The sequence below is a fragment of the Cydia fagiglandana genome, chromosome 4, assembly GCF_963556715.1.
Source record: "Cydia fagiglandana chromosome 4, ilCydFagi1.1, whole genome shotgun sequence".
NCBI lineage: Eukaryota > Metazoa > Arthropoda > Insecta > Lepidoptera > Tortricidae > Cydia > Cydia fagiglandana.
In genome coordinates this window covers 3,977,902-3,998,791 of record NC_085935.1, presented here as the reverse complement: position 1 = coordinate 3,998,791, position 20,890 = coordinate 3,977,902, and the positions used below count along the sequence as shown (strand labels likewise).

General features: G+C 36.9%; 1 protein-coding gene across 2 annotated transcripts in view; it reads left to right on the top strand.

Annotated features, from left to right (window-relative positions):
- The window catches only part of LOC134663514 (pseudouridylate synthase RPUSD2-like), a 123,736-nt gene that overhangs the window by 73,461 nt on the left and 29,385 nt on the right, over window positions 1-20,890 (top strand). For both annotated transcript variants that reach the window (XM_063519903.1, XM_063519902.1), the window contains exons 3-4: window positions 10,209-10,296; window positions 16,794-17,016. In XM_063519903.1, the coding sequence (XP_063375973.1) occupies window positions 10,209-10,296; window positions 16,794-17,016 (311 nt within the window). The remainder of the gene's footprint in view (window positions 1-10,208; window positions 10,297-16,793; window positions 17,017-20,890) is intronic.

Here is a 20,890-nt window from a genome sequence, read left to right as displayed (position 1 = left end):
TGTCTGGTTGAATGATTTGAGGAATTTGGAGTGGAATGAGGCGTATTTTATTAAATCGAGCCCGAGCGCGATTAAGTCGGTAAAGGATCATATTATGCGGTTACTGCACTGATTCGGATCCACGTGTAAGAGAGACAGCGCTATTCACGTATACAATGGTGTCCCGCTCGTATCATTTTTATAATAAAATAATGATCAGGCGAAGTTGGGGACAGGTGGGGAAGTTAGCGTATTTTCCATTTTAGACTGTTGAGAACTTGAGACATACTAACAAGGGTAATTTCACTTCGTGGGTGAATTCTACAGGCTAAATTCAATTTCGACATGTTTCCCACCGCTCCTACACCACCTATCAAGCGACCTAGGCTCTCCGAAACATGTCGTGCGAGTGACTAAAAACAAGTGAGTCTAAACCGTATAATTATTCAATATTAGAGTATTTTAGTTTTTTTTTTTATACTTTTGAAAACTATTTGGACGCATTTCTATTTATTGTGTAGGTATATAGAATTTAAAAGATGTACTTGTTCTCGAGTATACTGATATAGTAGACTATACTGTAAACAAAATATAAAGAACGGTGTTTTGACTTCGCAAAGTATTCGGCGGAAGCACGTTTCGCGGAGTTTACACGAAATCGCGTATAAATCAGAGGCTATTCAAAACGCTTATAGCACTAAGCTGCATGTCTAAAATAAATGTACCGTTCAGTTTTAGACTACAGACATATTTTATTTTATTTTAAATAGTCAGTTAAAATCTAAGGAACGTAAGGACATTGTATCCATGTCTGTTGAACGGACTATAGAACTAAGTGCAGTAGAATTGGAGCAATTTATTGTTGTCTGTGTGTATAGGCCGCCATTAAGTAATTTTGAAATATTTGAAAGAACAATGGAATCTGTCCTACTTAAACTATCACCTTCTAGTAAGAAATTACTTATATGCGGCGACTTTAATATAAATATTTTGGAACATTCAACAATGTCTTGTAGATTGTTGAATCTTTTCAAATCGTTTAATCTCAACCACATGTTTATGGAGCCTACTAGAGTGACTGCTACTAGTGCCACCTGTATAGATAATATTTTCAGTGATATTTTTCCTATTACTAAAAAAGTTATCAGCAATTTAGAATCAGACCACTTAGGCCAATTAATGGTATTTGAGGCCTTAAGGAAAAATACATTGAGAAAACAAATTACTTTTGTACCAGTAACCTCGGACCGCGTGGAAAGAATGAAGCAAAGTCTAGTTCAGGCGCTACCCTTTTTGTCTTCCGATATGAGTCCTAATAGTATGTATAATTCATTCTTTCACACTTTTATGGAACATTATAACGCGATATTTACTTCAAAATCGGTCGTAGTTAGTGGTGCATCTGTTTTTAGTGAGTGGGCTACTGCGGACTTACATCAACGGAGACGTGAACTGTATGCTTTGTATGAGGAACGGCGGTTTAATACGAGTGATGAATTTAAAGAACATGTCAAGGAATATTCGAAGAAGTTTAAAATAGATTGTCATATAGCTAAGCGGAATTATCTAAGTCAGAAAATTAAAAATAGTCCGGACATTATTAAAGCAACTTGGAAAGTTATTAATGTGGAGACTGGTCGCTCGAAACACACAATGAAAGAACTGAAACTAAATATTGATAACAAAATTATAGATTCCAATTTAGAAGTAGCTACTGAATTTGAAAAATTTTTCACCGAGGTACCAGTATCCACAACTAAGGATTTAAATTCATCACCCTCATCTGCTGTTACATTATTAAAAGATAACGCTCCAGAGTGTTGTAGAGACCTTCATTTTGAACATGTTTGTACCTCAGATGTAATAAAGGCGTTTAAATCAATTAATGTCAAAAAAACGAATGACCTCTGGGGAGTCTCTGTCCATGCTGTCAAATCCTTAGTAGAAATTGTAGCGCCTGACTTGGTAGTTATATTTAACAACAGTGTCGATTGCGGCGAGTTTCCTGATTTAATGAAACATAGTAAAATAACTCCTTTGTTTAAATCTGGTAGCAGCTCTGACCCCACTAACTTTAGACCGATATCTGTGCTACCAACATTCAGCAAGATTTTTGAAAAATTAGTTCTTTCACAATTAGTACGACATTTTAACGGCAATAATTTAATGCATAATAAGCAGTTTGGTTTCACACGGGGTCGCTCAACATCCGATGCTGGTGTTGAGCTAATTAAGCATATTTTCGATGCCTGGGAGGAGTCACGAGATGCTTTAGGTGTCTTCTGTGATTTGTCTAAGGCGTTCGACTGCGTTTGTCATGAAACATTGATCAGGAAACTACACTATTATGGAGTTAGAGGATCGGCACTGAATTTACTTAAGTCCTACTTAAATGGTAGAATACAAAGGGTCGATGTGAGTGGACAGCGATCACCGGGGTCATTGGTCTCTATGGGTGTACCACAGGGGTCAATATTGGGGCCTTTCCTGTTCCTTATCTACATAAATGACTTGCCATTCCTTGTAAAGACCCACCATGACATAGTATTGTTTGCAGACGACACCTCACTTATTTTCAAAGTCAAACGACAGCAACAAGCGTACAATGATGTAAACGATGCTATTTCAAAGGTAGTAAATTGGTTCAATGTTAATAATTTATTGTTAAATGAGAAAAAGATTAAATGTATTCAGTTTGTCACTAGTAGTAACGTAAGGCATGTGCAAACAAGTGTCATTGTGAAGGATGAGGAATTGGAATTAGTTGATAGTACAGTTTTTCTTGGTATAACTTTAGATTCTAAACTTCAGTGGGGTCCCCATATTGCTACTCTTTCGAGTAGACTGAGTTCTGCAGCTTTTGCAGTGAGCAAAATCCGTCAGTTAACTGATGTGAAAACAGCTCGATTAGTATATTTTAGTTACTTCCATAGCATTATGGCATATGGTATTTTACTGTGGGGCGGTGCTTCAGAGATAAATACCATTTTTGTTCTGCAGAAGCGGGCTATTCGAGCAATATATAAATTGAACCATAGAGACTCACTTAGAGATAAATTCAAGGAAATTGACATAATGACAGTGCACTGTCAATATATTTATGAGAATATTCTGTATGTACATAAAAATATTGTTAATTTTAGGAAAAATTGTGACATTCATAATATTAATACTAGAAATAAACATAAGCTCGCAGTGCCCTTCACACGGCTCCATAAAATTAAAAAATCATTCATGGGTAATTGTGTAAGATTTTATAATAAACTTCCAAACCATATTACTGAATTATCAATTAATAAATTTAAAAATTATGTAAAGCGTAAACTTATTTCTAAAGCTTATTATACCACACAAGACTACATGAGTGATAAAACAACGTGGGATTAATTGTGACTCGAAATAGATAATTCAATGTATGTACTTCTTTGTTAAGTTTTATTGACATTTAGATTTTATTCTAGAAACATTCTAGACTAGTATTTTTTATACAATTTTTTTTTATGTTTGACGATCTTTTTGTGAAATTCTTAGTATTAAATTTGATCTGTATAATAATCCAATATTACTATGGAATAATATTAACTTCAATAAATTGCTCTGATAATTAGCTTAAGATAATATATTATTATGTAAAACGTTCATAAGTGCTTGTTACTAGGCCTACATGAATAAAGTATTTTTGACTTGACTTTGACTTGCAGCAACTACAGCAGTGTTGCAGTACTGCATGGCCGCAGCATTGCTGCCGCAAATGCCAAAATCAATGTTGCTGCCCGGATTTATGACATTTGCGGGAGCAATGTCAGCAATAATGTTGCATTGCAATACTGCCATAAATGACAAATGTAATATAAACAATAAAATCACGTTGGTTGTACGGGAGACCCACTTAGATATTTATTTTATTTTTAGTATTTGTTGTTATAGCGACAACAAAAATACATAATCTGTGAATATTTCAACTGTCTATCTATCACGGTTCAAGAGATGCAGCCTGGTGAGAGACAGGCGAATGGACAGTCATTTCATTCATTCATTTATAGGGTCCTAATGTCGCGCTGCAATTCCGTAGCAATTATGTCAGTGTAGGCTGAATCTGAACGGTACCTTAAGGATGCAATGTTTACCTATTATAAAGGTAAATAAGTGTTCCGTAAACAAAGTTTTGTACGGAACACTAAAAACCGGGCAAGTGCAAGTCGGACTCGCGCACGAAGGGTTCCGTACCATAATGAAAAAAAAAACAAAAAAAAAACGGTCACTCATCCAAGTACTGACCCCTCCCGACGTTGCTTAACTTTGGTCAAAAATCACGTTTGTTGTATGGGAGCCCCATTTAAATCTTTATTTTATTCTGTTTTTAGTATTTGTTGTTATAGCGGCAACAGAAATACATCATCTGTGAAAATTTCAACTGTCTAGCTATCACGGTTCGTGAGATACAGCCTGGTGACAGACGGACGGACGGACGGACGGACGGACGGACGGACGGACGGACAGCGAAGTCTTAGTAATAGAGTCCCGTTTTACCCTTTGGGTACGGAACCCTAAAAATGATTTCCTCCTGTTTGCAAACCGGGTTTATCAAGGGGTCAAGTCATAACAAGCATGACTATACAGCTGAATACAAGAGCTTTAAGAATAGAAATAGAGCAGATATAGAGTCGAAGTGATTGTTATGAAACACATATTTTCTTCCGACGTAAACAAACTTCATTCATTTCCCGTGGGTACAGTCAGCAGCAGAAGTTGCTAAGCGGGCGAGGTGTTCAAAATTAACTGTCACGTTCTTATTCTCTTAACAATAAAGTCGCCTCAAGAACATTTTGAACACCTGGCCCGCTTAGCAAGTTCTGCTGCTATCTTTTTACGCTTTTGTGTCTCCAATACTTCTAAAATAAAACAATATATGTACTTACTCTCTGAACCTATGGCACCTATGGGCAAATAACGAGAAAAAATCTCAAAAACGACTTCACCATTTTGAAATTCAACAGGAAACCTAAGAAAGGCAAAAGGAAAGGTTTGCTAAGTTTTATTAATGAGAACGTAAAACTACAAATCACAGCAAAGTTGTCACATCCCGGCCGCTCCAACTCGAAGATAAGCGCATTGAAAAAGTTTTGATGGAAAAGTAATCCGCGAAATATTCGCGAAACCTAATAATAGATTGACAGAATATTCGAATATTGTGCGATGAAATGATGGAGCGTATTCTGTGGCGAACTTTGGCAAAACTTTGACTGTAATAAAAACTATTACAGATAATAGTACATTTCGATGCTAGTGCGGAAGGTATGTCATTACTTCACGAGCCGCAGGCAGGCAGGCATATCTCGGTACTCGTGAAGTAATGACATACCTTCCGCACTAGCATCGAAATGTACTATTTTAATACAGTTGCTCAAAAAGTGCTACTTTACGTAGCTGTTTAGCGTGCGGAAAGTTGGTTATCTCGAACTAGTGCTTTTTACTTTTCCAATTTTTTTAAATTTATACTTGTTCCAATTCACGACTACTTATTGATGAGTGTTAATATTAGTTTCCTTTAAACGTCGTAATCAGCATAAAAACCTACCGTTAATGTAAGAATACGAAAAATATTACATATTTCATATTTAATTACTTACCTCTTCATCATTATAACACGTTTATTTTTTAATATTCAATATTGAAAATTCCGTTCTTAATAAGTTGGCTGAATGGAACGGAATAGCTGCCAAACGCCCATAGATATAATATACTTAAAGACGACGTCTAACCGAGCTGTCACTGTTACCACTTTTGTTTAGTGTACGATTAACAATGATTTTCTTATTTTTTCGCAACTGTATTAAAAAACGTCGTTCGATACACGTGCGGAAATGTCATTCTTCACTCGTCCCGAGTCTTGCCACGAGCCGCAGGCAGGCAGGCATATCTCGGTACTCGTGAAGTAATGACATACCTTCCGCACTAGCATCGAAATGTACTATATCTATGACATTCAAAAAAAGAATGGTTACTTGCGCGTAAAGAAAATATAACTACTACATAAACCCTGGTCACAATTTTTTTTTAACTGAAGCAAATAAAAAAAATATTATAACTATGAAAATACTATCATACCTATTCACCATTTTGAAAATTAAATAGACCGTACTAAAAATAATGGGCCGCTGGGGGAAACGTGTTCTTGAGTGGAGACCGCGACTCGGCAAACGTAGTGTAGGACGCCCTCCGGCCAGGTGGGATGACGATCTGTGAAAGACTGCAGGCAGATGCTGGATGCGGCAAGCTGAAGACAGGGCGCTATGGCGCTCTTTAGGGGAGGGCTATGTCCAGCAGTGGACTAATATAGCCTGATGATGAGATGATGATGAAAAATAATTAAAACTTTAAAATAATTATAATAGATATTTATAGAATTTAATAAAAAATTACACCAGATAGTCTGAAAAGAGTCTTATTCACCACATTTATAACCTTCGTCATTTGAAACACTCGCAACGCTCAAGATTCCACCTTTTGAACCACTCGCTACGCTCCTGGCTCAATTTTTTAATCTTTCGCTCGCTCAGCAACAACTTTCCCCCGTGTTAAACAAATAACTATTCAGTACTTATTCAAACACGGCATGCAATGTGAAAGCAAGCGAGCCTAAACCTCAAAAAATATTTTTTCACTTCTCATGCTCAAAAAGTGCGCCTTTATGTCGTGCGTAGACGACATAAAATCGCATTTTATGCTCTAGAGCATAAAAGTAAAAATTTTTTCTAAGACTAAGGTAATCGGTCTCAACAGCCAAACAGTTAAAACATATTGCACGATTTTACTGAGCAATAAAATTGTGTAGATGACAAAACTTGTTATATTATTTTATTTTTGTTACAATTTATTAGAAATCCGTATTTTCTGTCATTAAATTTAGTAAATCACATAAAATAGGAGTCGATTATCGTTCAAAAATGGTCCGAAATGTTTGACTTGGCAGAAAACCAAGCGTCTGAAACTCCGATCACATGTTGAAAATTAAAAACAAAAAGTTAGTTGGCGGGAATTGGTTATGTATTTTTCACGCCACTGTTCGGAAATGTGGCAATAGATGGTCTAAAACCAAGCTGGAAAGTAGGCAATAGCTGTAGCACCTGAACCACCACTACTACAATGTTTCATTGTTATCATCATCTGTCATTGGTGACAGTTCGCTACAGCAATGAGTATCATTTAAAACAATAAAAACAATAAAAGGTCTTTTTTTGCGGAACTTTTTCCTTCAAAAATAAAATTAGGTTATTTATAGAACCAATTTCTTGATAAAAAAAAAAAGAAATGACAAAACCATTCACTTCATTTTTTTTTAACAATTATCCATTCAGTTCACGCTTAAGGCGTTTTTGACTTTTGTAGCTGTTTGTGGTTTTTTTTAGCAAAAACGCTTCTAATTTTGGAGTCGGTTTGAAGCAAATAACAGAAAAACGCCTCTTAAAAGTGGTAAAAAAAGCGGGATCTGAAAATACTTACTGAATTGGATAGTGTAAATTGTGTTTGACTAAAAAATATAAGAAACTCGTATCTACGCTCGCTATAAAAATGAGTTCTTCTAGTGAAGAAAATGATATTCTTACGCTGACGCCTAGGTACCGAAATTCGAGAGACAGTACAGGCAGTGGCTAGTAATTTGCTACCAGAGAAATCGCGGGCTAGTACTTATAGTTATGCAAATGTTTTCTTATTTCCTCGCAGTAGTCGTGAAAAGCACTATGTAATGCCTCGGCCGGAAACGCTAAAGATGGACTCGTATTATTCGAGGGCCTCCACTAACGTGTCGGCCCTCGAACTCACTCGTCCATCTTTTAGCGGTTTTCCGTCCTCTCCTACAATGTACTAATGTTCTTTCGGTTTACGACAATTTCGTGGTGTAAATTGCCGTGAAAAATAAAAATATAATTTATTTTCCTCGCAATCGAAGTGAAAAGCAGAGTGTACGACAAGGGCATAAATGTCCATTTTTACCCTCGTCTACTATTTTGGCTCGGGTAAAAATGGGTCACTTTATGCTCTTGTTGTACAATCTACTATTTACCCTACCTCCGATTTCACAAATACATTGTTCGGAAACTTTTTTGCGAAACGCCGACAACCGAACATTATTGATTGAAAAACACGCGTGACCTGACACCCTGACCGAACGTCATCAGAATCGGGCCGGCAAAAAGTTGCGTCTGCCGGGGCCCGCTGCGAAATGAGAAAAGTTCCAAAAACGAAACAACCGGCCTTTTCATTTATTCCCGTGTCGCGCTTAACGGAAATTGGACGACTCAAAAAAGTTATATATGGCTTTTTTATTGTTTTCAGTATCGATGGATAAGTTACCGTAAAACGAGTTTTTAGTGAAAACGCGTTTTCACTAGTTAAAACTAGTTTTTCATAACGCCTTGGTGAAAAAGCTGGTACTGGGGAAATGCGTTTTCACAGCGTGTTTTTACGGTAACAGATATACATAAATTATAATCTGTGGTTTGTTATAATAAAAACTACAGGCAACTACATATTTCAGGAAGCTATGTGTAATAAGCTCGTTTTTTTTCTAGATATTGAAAATATTTATTTATTTATTAATAACAAAACTTATACAAACTATTATTAAAATTAAGTATAAACTAAATAAATTAAAACTAAAACTAATAAAATAAAACTTACCCACCTACCTTAGGTCCCCCAGATCTGTCCCCTGCGGAAGGGTGCCCATAAGGCTGGCTACATTCCCACGCTGAATAGCTATGCCTATTCTTTGGCCTAGGAATGAGCCAGCCCTAGGGACACCCGTGGTTTCCAATAGTCTTTTTTTAGGCCCTTAAAAAGATTGTATATTTTTTCTTAATTGATAGCAATATAAGCGACTGTCAATTATTGAAATTGGATATACGCATATTTAGGTTTCAACTTTTCTCCACTCAAAAATTAAGAACTACGGGGAAACACATAATTTTGGGAATCTAAAATTACGTTGGAACTGCTCATCATCCACTTGAATAAATTTTTAGACTCAATCTGAGTCATAACGCTTTTGTTTTTTTTTTCATATACATAATTATTATACGCCAAATTATAGTAGTTAGGAGTTTAACATGGCAAATTTAAAGGCATTTAGTGTTCATGGACTTATACCTATATAAACAAAAAAACATTACACTCCATTTTGGCACTCGTGTAAACACGATTAGGCAATTTTTATCTAAAGTCCCTTAAGAACGAAACGACCATTCCGGTGAGCAATAATAAAAAATCCGCAACGTTCGCAAATCGAGCCCCTGCGAATATCAACGTTTAATCCGTGAGCCAACAATGTTATTGCACTCAACATTGCTGCCATGGGCAGATGCTGCAAATTAAACTGCGCTTATGGCTTCAACTTTCAACAGCTGCAAAGAGAAATATAAAAAGTGTGAAGTTTTAACCATTTATAGCGCCAAGTGCTTTATTCAATGCGAAATACGTAACATGACGTAAATAATAAACAGTCATGCATTTGATCCGAGTTTGTTATGGGCGCCATCGCCACGCCATATCATTGTGATTTTGCTTGTCACGCCTTAAACATAACAAAATTTGCGATACATTGCGTCTTAGAATAAACTTCGAAGTGTATTAAAAATCAAACCACAAGTTATTTTTAAAAGTCGCTGAACAAATGTAAGTCAGTATGAGGAGTACAGGCTACAGTTAAATTTTTTGCTCATATTACAGGCCACACCCCGGTATATTTTGACAATATAATTGCCGATAAAAGCGTTTTCGCACTGTCCAATCCGATATCGGATCTCGAATATGACAATTATTTCCAAAAACATTATCCAAGGCATGTTCTGGTTTCGTTTCCGACTTTGTTTGGTTTCAACTTAGACTGCGACCAGAGGGTCTAGCGCGAACCACGTTCGACGAGTTCCCTCTCTGTCGCACTTGTAAATTCGTACGTAAGTGTGACAAGGAGGCAGCACGTCGAACGTGGTTCGCGGGTAGGCCCTCAGAGCCGAACTCTGACGAGACTTAAACCCGGACTCGGACCAGTACTTATCAATACTATTATTTATTCCGTGCCAATAGTGGGGCCTTCATAGAACTTATCCATATACGTACCTAATCTTACTAGTCCTAAAGAAAAAGTTTTCTTAATAACTCCGCTTTTCCCATATTTGTTTGACATGACTGGATTGACTGGTACTTACCTAAGGCTTTTTTTGTTACAGGCAAAGTTAGAGACCAAGGCGCTAAAGGCAAAGAGGCCGGGATTCACGGACGACCGGTACAACGAGACTTCTTATTACATCGAAAATGGTAACACTTTCCTACCTATCTCTGTATCTTTAGGTCACAGACAAAATATCCTCCAGACTGAGCATAGTCGGACCCGGGTATGTCCTTAAACTACGTCCAAGACCACCGGTGGGCGGCCAGCAGCGTCCCTCAAATTCGGTGTAATCGACTGCGATCGCCAACCCGCCTGCCAAGCGTGGCGATTATGGCATTCACCCCCCATAAGGGGAGGCCTATTTTCAGCAGTGGACGTCTTATGGCTGAGATGATGATGATGATGATGAGCATAGTCGCACTACCCCGTCTGCCATGCATACGGTAGTTTTACTCCATGATCGAGTCGAAAGTGTCTTTGTGTGACGTCCGTGTCTTTGAACGGACCAATCACGGCACGGGACTTCGCTCACCTCGTCCGGCGCCCCCCGCGCATTTTTGGCATCATCGGTTGCATGAAATAATTGCTCAAAACTCGATCTAGAGGATTCCTAGTCTATGGTTTCGGTATTTAAATAAAGGTAAACAATTTATTTGTACATTTTCGGGTAGTTATAACATTTATTGGTTAACCGACCAAATACAAAACTGCCTAGATTGTCACTAAACGACCTGACTTTAACCTACATTATTTGATCATGTAATGTTTTCATCTACGCTCAACTGGCTTAAGAAGACATTTGAGGGTAGATTTTGTTTACTCTGTTTTAAATACCTAAAGACACGGATATACATATAATACATAGTTGTAACTCAACTAAAACGTGGTGCAACTCTTATAAGTTGTATGAAATGATTTTTATGTGAACCAGAAACTTCTGCAACCAATACTATACCACCGTGCTTAGAAATAAAAGTGGAAAATTCCAACTGGGTGTCTCTGACCTTAGGGCTTGTACAAAGATCGGTCCAAAAGATTAGTTTGAAGCACTCTTCAGACTAAGGAAATACCTACATAAAAACAAAAATGTATGTATGTATGTATGTATGTATGTATGTATGTATGTATGTATGTAAAGTTTATAGGTAACAAAAAATGTATTTTAGTACCTTGTCTGAATAGTGTCATTAGTCATTAATTGCACTTAACTGTATTGCTACAGGATTTATACTGACTAGCAAAAATATGGCGTATTAAAAAGCACCTTAGCATTCATGTGTTTTTTTTGACAAGGTAGCTTATAGAATCCCGAAGAAACGTTAATAATTTCAACTGTTAACCTGCTTGTATATATGCACAAATGTTTTCCGGCTTGTAACTCTATGCGTCCCTTTCCTTGTCTATTCAAAAGAAGAGGATTACTCTTAGACCGAATCAATTGGCGTCGGTTTCTAACGTATCGTCTGCCAATCTTTCTGTCCAATAAATTGGATTGGGGTAAGTGGGTCAGGAGGGGAGAATGAGAGCGGTAAAGCCTGAGGGCTTACCGCGAACCACGTACGAAGTCTTGCCTCTCTGTCGCACGTGTAAATTCGTACGTAAGTGTGACAAGGAGGCAAAACGTTGAACGTGGTTCGCGGTAGGCCCTCTGACGCGTGGCGTTACAAAATAGCCGTTTTTATACCGCGACAGTTTGCCTAATCGTTGTAACGGTTATGACAGGCTATATTGCGTTTTGCTTGACTAGAAAAATCGTGTGCCAATCGTTAACTAGTTGTAGGTTACATTTAGCGTTAAGGTACCGTTCAGATTCAGACTATTCCAGAATTACTAGCGTGACATTGATTACCTACTGTCTATCGGCCCGATTCGAACTTTAACCCTTAATCAAATATCGGGAAATTATTTCCCACTTCATTCTAATTTACGAAATATTTTTTATCTTTTTAAAGGCAGCACTCAGCGATACCAACCATACAGATTTAAAATCTTAGTAACATTTTGAATTTGAAAAATGGCAACACTTTTCTAATGGCCGCCATTTGTGACCATACGTCAAAGTCAATGTCAGTTGTTATGATTTTTTTTGCAATAACGACAATTTTTCTAGTATTTTGAGGTTAAGTGCAAAAAAAAAATCTTGTACGTGCATACACTGAATACTATCATAAACTAGACTTATTTTTCCTGTGTTTTGCTTGAAAAGAATTGTGATAACGATATGATTTAGCCAAGATTTTAAGGTTTTAGTAAGTGGGTAATTATTTCCCATTGTTTGTTCCGAAACGTACGATTTACAAAAAAATTGGTAGGTTTTATCAAGTGGGAAATTATTTCCCATTGTTTGTTCTCCACCTAAATTTTAATTGGTTTCCATTAATAAAAATTTATGCCCGTTTGCTTGTTACACAAAAAAATCTGTGCCTGTTTTTGTTTTCTTTTTCCTTTTATTTATTTCTCTGATTTTTGAAGATAACGTCAAAGGATCATACTTGAATTCCAAGCAAAGCCGGGGGGAGCTACTAACTAGTAAAAAGTTCGTAACCGTATCGGACAATGGGAAACTATTTCCCACTTCATTAAAATTTTGCTATTCCGTTACGGATAACGGGAAATTATTTCCCACCGCAAAACCCCCCTTTCCCCCCCACTAAAATTCTTTTTACATATTGTTTCGTAATCTACGCACCCAAATTACCTAAAAACCATTCTTAGTTTTCAAAAATCTCATAAAAAGTGTTCCGTTTGATTAAGGGTTAAGATACGTCAAATATTAAGTCTAGATACGATATGATAAGTGCTACTTTAATAAAAAAGTTTATGTACACGTGATTTTTTTTATTTAGACACTTTTATGTCATTTCTACACAAAATCAAGTCGCAATATTTTTGTTTCAATTCCGTTATCATTTTTCATAGACTGTAAAGTCAGACCAAGAAAAATCTGCAGCGGATTTGATAGTCCATGCAGTGCACGTGTTATTTTAAACCTCAAACTTCTATTAAATGATGACGTATAAATAACCCTGACACTGCGTGGGCTATCCGCTACAGACTTTTCTTGGTCCGACTCTATGACGGTAACGGCATGGGACGAAAAATGACGACACAGCTCAAGATTCTGAGTAAAAATATAATAAAAAAATTCGAAAAAAAACAATGTAGTGTACTTTCAATAGAATGGCCTCTACGTCTCGCCCGCCTCAAAATGCAGTCGCACGCGTCACAGCTTAAATCACAACAAATGCAGACAGACAAATTGTTAGCAGCCATTTTGAGCTAGCTCAGGCTGCAGACGCAGTTCTGCACAGTAATCGGCTTTCGTACGCTTGCCCATTCACGGACAGACTAAAAATCCGCTCAGTTTGGATTATTGCCTTATCAGTGGCCTTTGTACGCTTTTGTATGGAACCTAAGCATGCAGAGGCTATGATAAACGTAAGGCAGGCTTCCCAACTGGAAAGGGTTCAATACCCGACTTGTGTCAGTTCCTCATAATGTATATGTCGGCGGCCGATCGTAAGATCAGGCAGATCGTAATGTTCCTGTGTAATGTTTTGACGATAGTCACATAAAACCAACATATAGGTAGGATAGGTTCGTGAGGTTGCTTCAGATGCCCGAAGGGCTAACTGCCCAGAAATAGGAGCCCCGCGTGGCGGGGCTCCGTCGACTCAGGGAACGAGTCAAACATTTTCACGTTTCACGATATGCCTAGGAATTTGACGATATGCCTGATCTTACGATCGGCCGCCGACATATACAGTGAGTAAATCTAATACGGGCGAATCTCTTAACGGTGGTTAGTATAGGACAAAGTAAAGGTAATTAGATAACATTTACTTAAAGTTGCAACAATAATTTTGTCCATACAAAATAATTCAGCCCGCAATGTAATGCAAACACACTCACGTTAAACGCTCGTTGACAGTTACTTTCAAAAACTCCTATTGCGTATGTAATGTCATTAACTGTCATGAGTGGGTAAATAATAAATAAGTATGATGTTTTTTATCGGACGAAATTACTACCAAGTGTAAAATCAAATTACATGAAAAAATCTTATTAAAGCAATCATTTATTTTAATAACGACCCATTTAAATTACAACTCAAATGTACTGAAGTTGCTGAAATACTTACCTAAAGAAAACCAACTAAAAAAGAAAACTAAAAAACACAATTTACAACAATACAAATTCTGAGAAACCTGAGTTTAGTTTTGCCCCCTCCACCCTTCCAGTTACGGGCAATCCTTCGCGAGCTCGCTGTATCGCGTTTAATTGTAAACTCGAGCGTTTCTTGGTACAACCCGATGAGGGAATCGCTCTCTGTACACAGCTAGCGCTCGATGACCATTTTGTAGTGTTTCACCGTAAATTAAAATCATGTCCATTAATTCAGGAGCAGTAAAAGTTGTTAAACGATGCAAGCATTTTTGTAACATACGATTATTTTTGAATCGAACGACTGACATTGTCAAATTAGAGTTGAAATAAAATAAGAAACTTGCAATTCCACCAAAGAGTTTGCCACGTTTTCACACAATGTACCAACCAAGTTGTGTGGTGTTTAGACGGTTTAGTTAATTCTCGAAATAATTTTGGTAATAACTGTACAACTATTAGGCGGGCCGTATGCTTATTTTCCGCCATCCTGGTATAAAAAAACAGGCAAATTAAATACGAAATGAATACACAATAATCACTTATGAGATACTGATATTAGATGAATTTTCAAAAAGGGTATGCTATCAAAGGTGCTTGTCTATTGCTCAGATTAGAAATAATCACGTCAAGTGCTGTCATCGTGACTGATTAAAATGAAGTCAGTTTCTTGTTGATAAACATGATAAATAAATAAGATTTAATATCTTTTAACATGCCTAGTAGTACTTTTATCTACCAAAATAACTACAAAACATTAAAAGCAGTGTAATGCTAACATGTATTGTGAATGTTCCTCCAGATAGGTAAGTTTGTAAATGCTATTGTTGTATTGCTAATGAACATTTGACATTTCGGTACCGCAACCATGTTTACAGTACATTGCTGCTGAGAAATTTTTAAAAAATTAATTATGGGGTCGTAATGAACTGCAACTCAAAAAAACCTTTTACTTCATGATTACACTAATGAATACTATGTCCGATTTAATTTATCGCCCGTATTAGATTTACTCACTGTATATCATATACTTAGACCTATCGCAAGATCGCAACTTCGAATTATTATTTTTCCGATGTTTTATTTGTCAAATTTTCATTTGGCCGAAAGTGTTTTTTTTTTCAAAAATCATCCTAATATATTTAGAAGTCACCGATCAAACCAAATCCCAGTGGCTTCTACTCGATTTTTTTTTCAAAACTTTAGTAAATAAACGGTTTTTGAAGAAAAACGCGTTCAGTCTGAAAATTTTGCGAATGAAACATCGGCCAAACATTTTTGTGTGTACGGTACCTACCTATACAAAATATTACTTAATGGACTATCATATTTTAGAGATATGAGCCATTAGTAATATTTTAGCACGATTGCGAAAAAGTTTCCCGACCTAACGCTTTGGCGTGCAGTTTTTAGATCTTGATATGCGCGCTGTAAAAATCCATTAGACGAAGGTTCTATTTTATTTAAGTAAAAAAACTTAGTATGAAAGTTATGACAGCGTAATTAATAAGTTTCTGAATTTTATGATTGGCAACAAAAATATTGGTGGCGACATCTGGGACGATCAACTTTTTTGTTGTTTTTCTGGCCTATATCTAGGTATACCAGAATACAACTAGGGAACATCTATTTCAATTTATAATATTCCATTCCATAATAATTCTCGTTTCGAATGTTAATTCCAACATAACGTACCTAACCTAACGAATCGTAAAATAAATTAACAGCAATAATAAACTTTGAAACGGGACCAGAGATGGGAAAATTAGTTAAAATTACGCTTTCTACGCCTACACCAACCCATTTAACTGTCAAATTAAATCGATTCCCAATATTAAAGGGAACCTTAACAATTTTACCGAGTCATAGACAAGAATGGGGCTTTTTAATAATGGCGAGTGGCAGGTATTCGTTGAGTCACGGAGCTGCAATGCCGTTTTTCAGTTAATTTGCATTTGGGTTACTTTTGAACGGGCCTTTTTATGGGGTGGATTAAAATTTATGCTTTAACCGATTTAATGGCTTAGGGTAAATTGGAATTGGTGGACGGATTATTGTTTTTAAAGGTGTAATCCGCTTAGGCAACACTCACCGAAAACCGAAACAGCCTACATTGAATTTTTTTGGGTTTTATTTGTTTTGTTATTTTATTACTGAACGCGTATCAATGAAGGCGCGTTAATAATATTCTTAGGCAAGCCGAAACTAATTTTGCTTCCATTTTCTTCATGAACTATAGGAAAAGTAGGTAGTAGAGCAGAAGGAGATAAGCTTTTCCTTTTAGACTAGGTCGGAGCGATGTATGTCTACGAATGCGAGAGTTTTTACCCAATGACGGTCTTCCCAACAAAAAATAAATAAATAAAACTCTTTCCCACGTTTACCTTAGTTAGTAATAAGATTATATTTCTGGCAGCCATTTTTTATAAGTGTAATTTCAATTTTTATACAGCAATAAAAACTTATCCCTTCTTTCCAGGCCTCAGAAAAGTATACCCCTACTACTTCACATTCACCACATTCACAAAAGGCCGGTGGGTCGGCGAGAAGATTCTGGACGTGTTCGCGCGCGAATTCCGCGCGCATCCCGCGGCAGAATACGAACGGTGTATCCGAGCCGGCACGTTGACGGTCAACTATGAGAGGGTTGATCCCGATTATAGGCTGAAGCATAATGATCTGCTCGCTAATGTTGTGCATAGGTAAGATTTATTGTTGTAATTTGATAGTTTAAGCGCCACATCGCTGTTAACTTTTGTGGTGCAACATTGCGCAACACGGCAACATTAGGTTACCTACCTAATTAACCGCCACTTGCACCATCCTGCTAACCCGGGGCTAGGCGGTTAAAACGTTAACCCAGCGTCAAATTGTACTGGTAACCATGGTAACACTCGGTTTAACCGGATAACCCCGGGTTAATGGGATGGTGCAAGTGGCGCTAAGTAGACTTAATGTCGCAGTGTCGCTCGACAGATATTTCTCAAAAGTTAACTGCGGTGTGGATGCACCTTTAGGGATATTTTATGGTTTAGGAAATGTTATTTGGCTGGTTTGAAGGCGTTAAACGCACGTGACACGTGACGCACGCGTGACGCGCTGATAGAGAGTTGAGGGTACTAAATGATGAACTATAAAAAAAAATAGGTAACCCGTCCTATGGGTTACCTATTATTGACTAATTGAGGAACCATTTAAATATAGGTAACCCCTAGGACTATTGACGGTCCGAGTCCGGACATTTCGTTTTCTAACAGGCCAATTCAAGTGTTTAGAATTAGATCTGTTTCCAATATGATGCTGATCTGTCAGTGTTGTAAGTGACATTTCTGCACCTAAAACGTCACTTTTAACACTGTCAGATCGGTATCATTATTAGAAACAGATAATATAATAACTAAAAGTAGAATTGGCCTGTATGACGGGTGATCAGTGATCACGTGATGCTTTCTATAGGAAACTGAAGTGTCGCATACCTCGGCCCGGACCCGGACCGTTCTAGCGAAAGTAATCCTTTAAGCAAATACAACTCGGCCAGATAATTTATTTCCTAAAGTGAAGGGTGCACTGTGAATTCCCGCGTCCTCCGTGGTTAGATTAAGTGATACAAATGGTGCTTTAGAATGCACATTTGGAAATGGCTGCTTGTACAGCAGTATAAACTATAGCCCGTTGAATACAAATTAGGACAATATTTAGGACAGAATATACTTGTATTTTCTTACTTAAGTCGATATATCCCCAGATATATCGACGCGCGTTCGGCAAAATCGGCAAAAGGCTTTATGTCCGCGCAATGAGAGCGAAAAAGCCGTCGACACGTAGGCGCCGGCCGATGCGAGCCGAGCGAGACGAACGACGACCTTTTCGCTCTTATTGCGCGGACATAAAGCTTTTTCCTATCGGATTTTACCGATTCCGCGTCGACATGAGGGGAACCCTAAGCCAGGGATACTCTCGGCGACAGATGTCCCACAACACGTGTCACGACACGCCAGCGACGTTAGGTGAAGTGGCGCGACATTGCCGAACTGCACTAAATATAATATGTCTGGCAACATCGCGCGATGCGTGTTTCTTAAGTCGCGGGATTTCGCCAGATATGTCAAGCGAAGTTTCGCAAAGTCCTACGACATAAATGTCGCGGGTTATTTTGTCCCCTATTATATCCCTGGCTTTATAAAGATAACCTTCACCAAAGAAATGTATCTAGAGTAAATGCTTTGACAGTTTCAAGGTGTTGGTAAAATTTGTCCCTTTAATCTTGTAATGGCTTCGACCCTTAGACAAATGTTTAGCCCCGAATTTTGTAAAAATTGCTATTCCCTTGTAGCCACGCCACTTTTCTGTCTTAAATACTGTCCCTTGTCAACCTATATGCCGCTATTTAGCTTTAAAAAGCCTTCTATGCGCAATATATGTGCAAAAGTGCAGTAGTTTGCACAACATATGTGCAAAGTTTCAGTTAGTTTGCACATATATGCACGGGCTTCACACGATATACCTACATGTACATTTCAAACACAATTCAGTACTTGTTTAGACTAATCTTCTGAGCAACGTATTCTATGTTCTGACTTGTGTATATTACGATGGAGTGGTTAACCGGTTAGGGATTTATGACGCATGAGTTTAAAAAATAATTGAATTTGTGATTTTTGTTAATTTTATGTCTGTGAAAGTCCTTTGTATAACAAAATGTCAGTGTTTAAGGTTTCTTAACTTCATGATTAATGTTTGAAAATGTGGGGTCGAAATTAACGTCGTGTTTTTAGTAAGTGTTTAAGTAATTTAAGTATTACCGTGGGATCAAAATCTCACGTGTTAATGATTTTTTTACATAAGGTAATTTTAATCCCATATTTTTAAACGTTGTCTATTAAGTGAGTCTATGATCATATAAAATAAGAAGCTCTTATGAATATGTACTTATTATTCTGATATTGCTACATAAATCCTTAACTTCTAAAAAAATAAGCTTCAAACGAAACGGGAGCTTATGTAAAGAACTGTATAGTAGAAATAGATAAGTACTTATATAAATCCGAGCACCGAATGAGCATGCGAGTGCACAGTGACCTAATGTGTTTTTAATTGCCATCGATATTGCTATTATTTGACATTATTCTTTTCTAACATGTGATTTGAAAAAAAAATTTTTTTTAGTTAATGGTACCTAATGATCTAGAAAAACACTGTTTTCAGTTAATGTATTATGTTACACTTTTTCAGTTAATGTATGTTATAATATAATGGAAACATTTTTTTTTCATACTTATTTCTATACCTATTTGGTAAATTAAAGTCTTATGATTAAATGATGATTTGCAAATGATTTACTTAGCCTATAATTTCTTTTCAACAAAATTGTATTGCAAAATTTGTTTTATTTACTCTCATATATGTATATAATTCAATAATAATGGCATCTCGATTGTAACACATATATTAAGGTCAATTTATCTAAAACCGAATCTGCAATCGGCCTGTATATTGCTGTCAAGACGATATGTTGAGAATATAATAACTTTCAAACAAAACACCATTTTATTTTCTGTCAATTTTGCACTTATCAAACATTCTATCTATCATATACCATTTTACCTGTCAAGGCAAGCTAATTATGTGAATTAATACAGTATGTAACTGAACGAAAAGCAATAATCAAACCCGTTAATATTTAGGTCATACTGAACAACTTTTACTATGGGACCAATCCCGAAAACGCGGAAAAAATTGGATGTTTCATACATTTTGCCGGTCTGATGTTGAAATTTCCTACGGGAGAGTCAATTTTTTTTCGCGATTTCTGGGTTGGTCCCATAGTAAAAGTTGCATAGTATAATCTAAACATTAACGGCTTGTAGAAATTGCTTTTCGTTTAGTTGCATACTGTATTATGACTTAGTTTAAAACACTAAGCAAAAAAACGTGTTTACTCCAAAACGTTACGTAATAAGGTACCTACATTTTAGAATTCTCAAAATATCGTCACGACACATTGTACCCACGCATGTTCATTTGTTGCCATCTCGCTCTAGTCCTAATTTTACCAAAATGTCAAGAGAACGACAAACGACTTGAGCCCCTTGTCCTGTCACCTATCCTTTCTGTATGTCTTATCGTCTGTACGATATCATTAACATCCTTTACCGAGCGCAAGTTTTGAACGAAAAAAAAAACATAAGTATTTAGTGATTATAGTTAGACCAAGAATAGTCTGCAGAGATTTTGACAGCACACGCAGTGCAAGTGTTATTTATACGTCATAATTTCATAGAAGTTTGACGTTTAAAATAACACCTGCACTGCGTGGCCGGTGGGATCCTCTCTCGTATAGGGCTTTACAGCCACGAACGCAAGTATAGTAAACCAGGATGCTGCTTAAAACATCTGACACAGATGATAAAGGCCTATTATTATATTGTTATTACATCGTTATCGGGAGCAAAAACAAGCTTGTCAAAGAACATATGAACAGAACGTCTGCTTTGAAAAATGTGGAATATTCTGCCATTGAGAAATAAATAAGCAGAGTGCTCACTCAATGTTACATCAGTTTTAATTAATGTTACC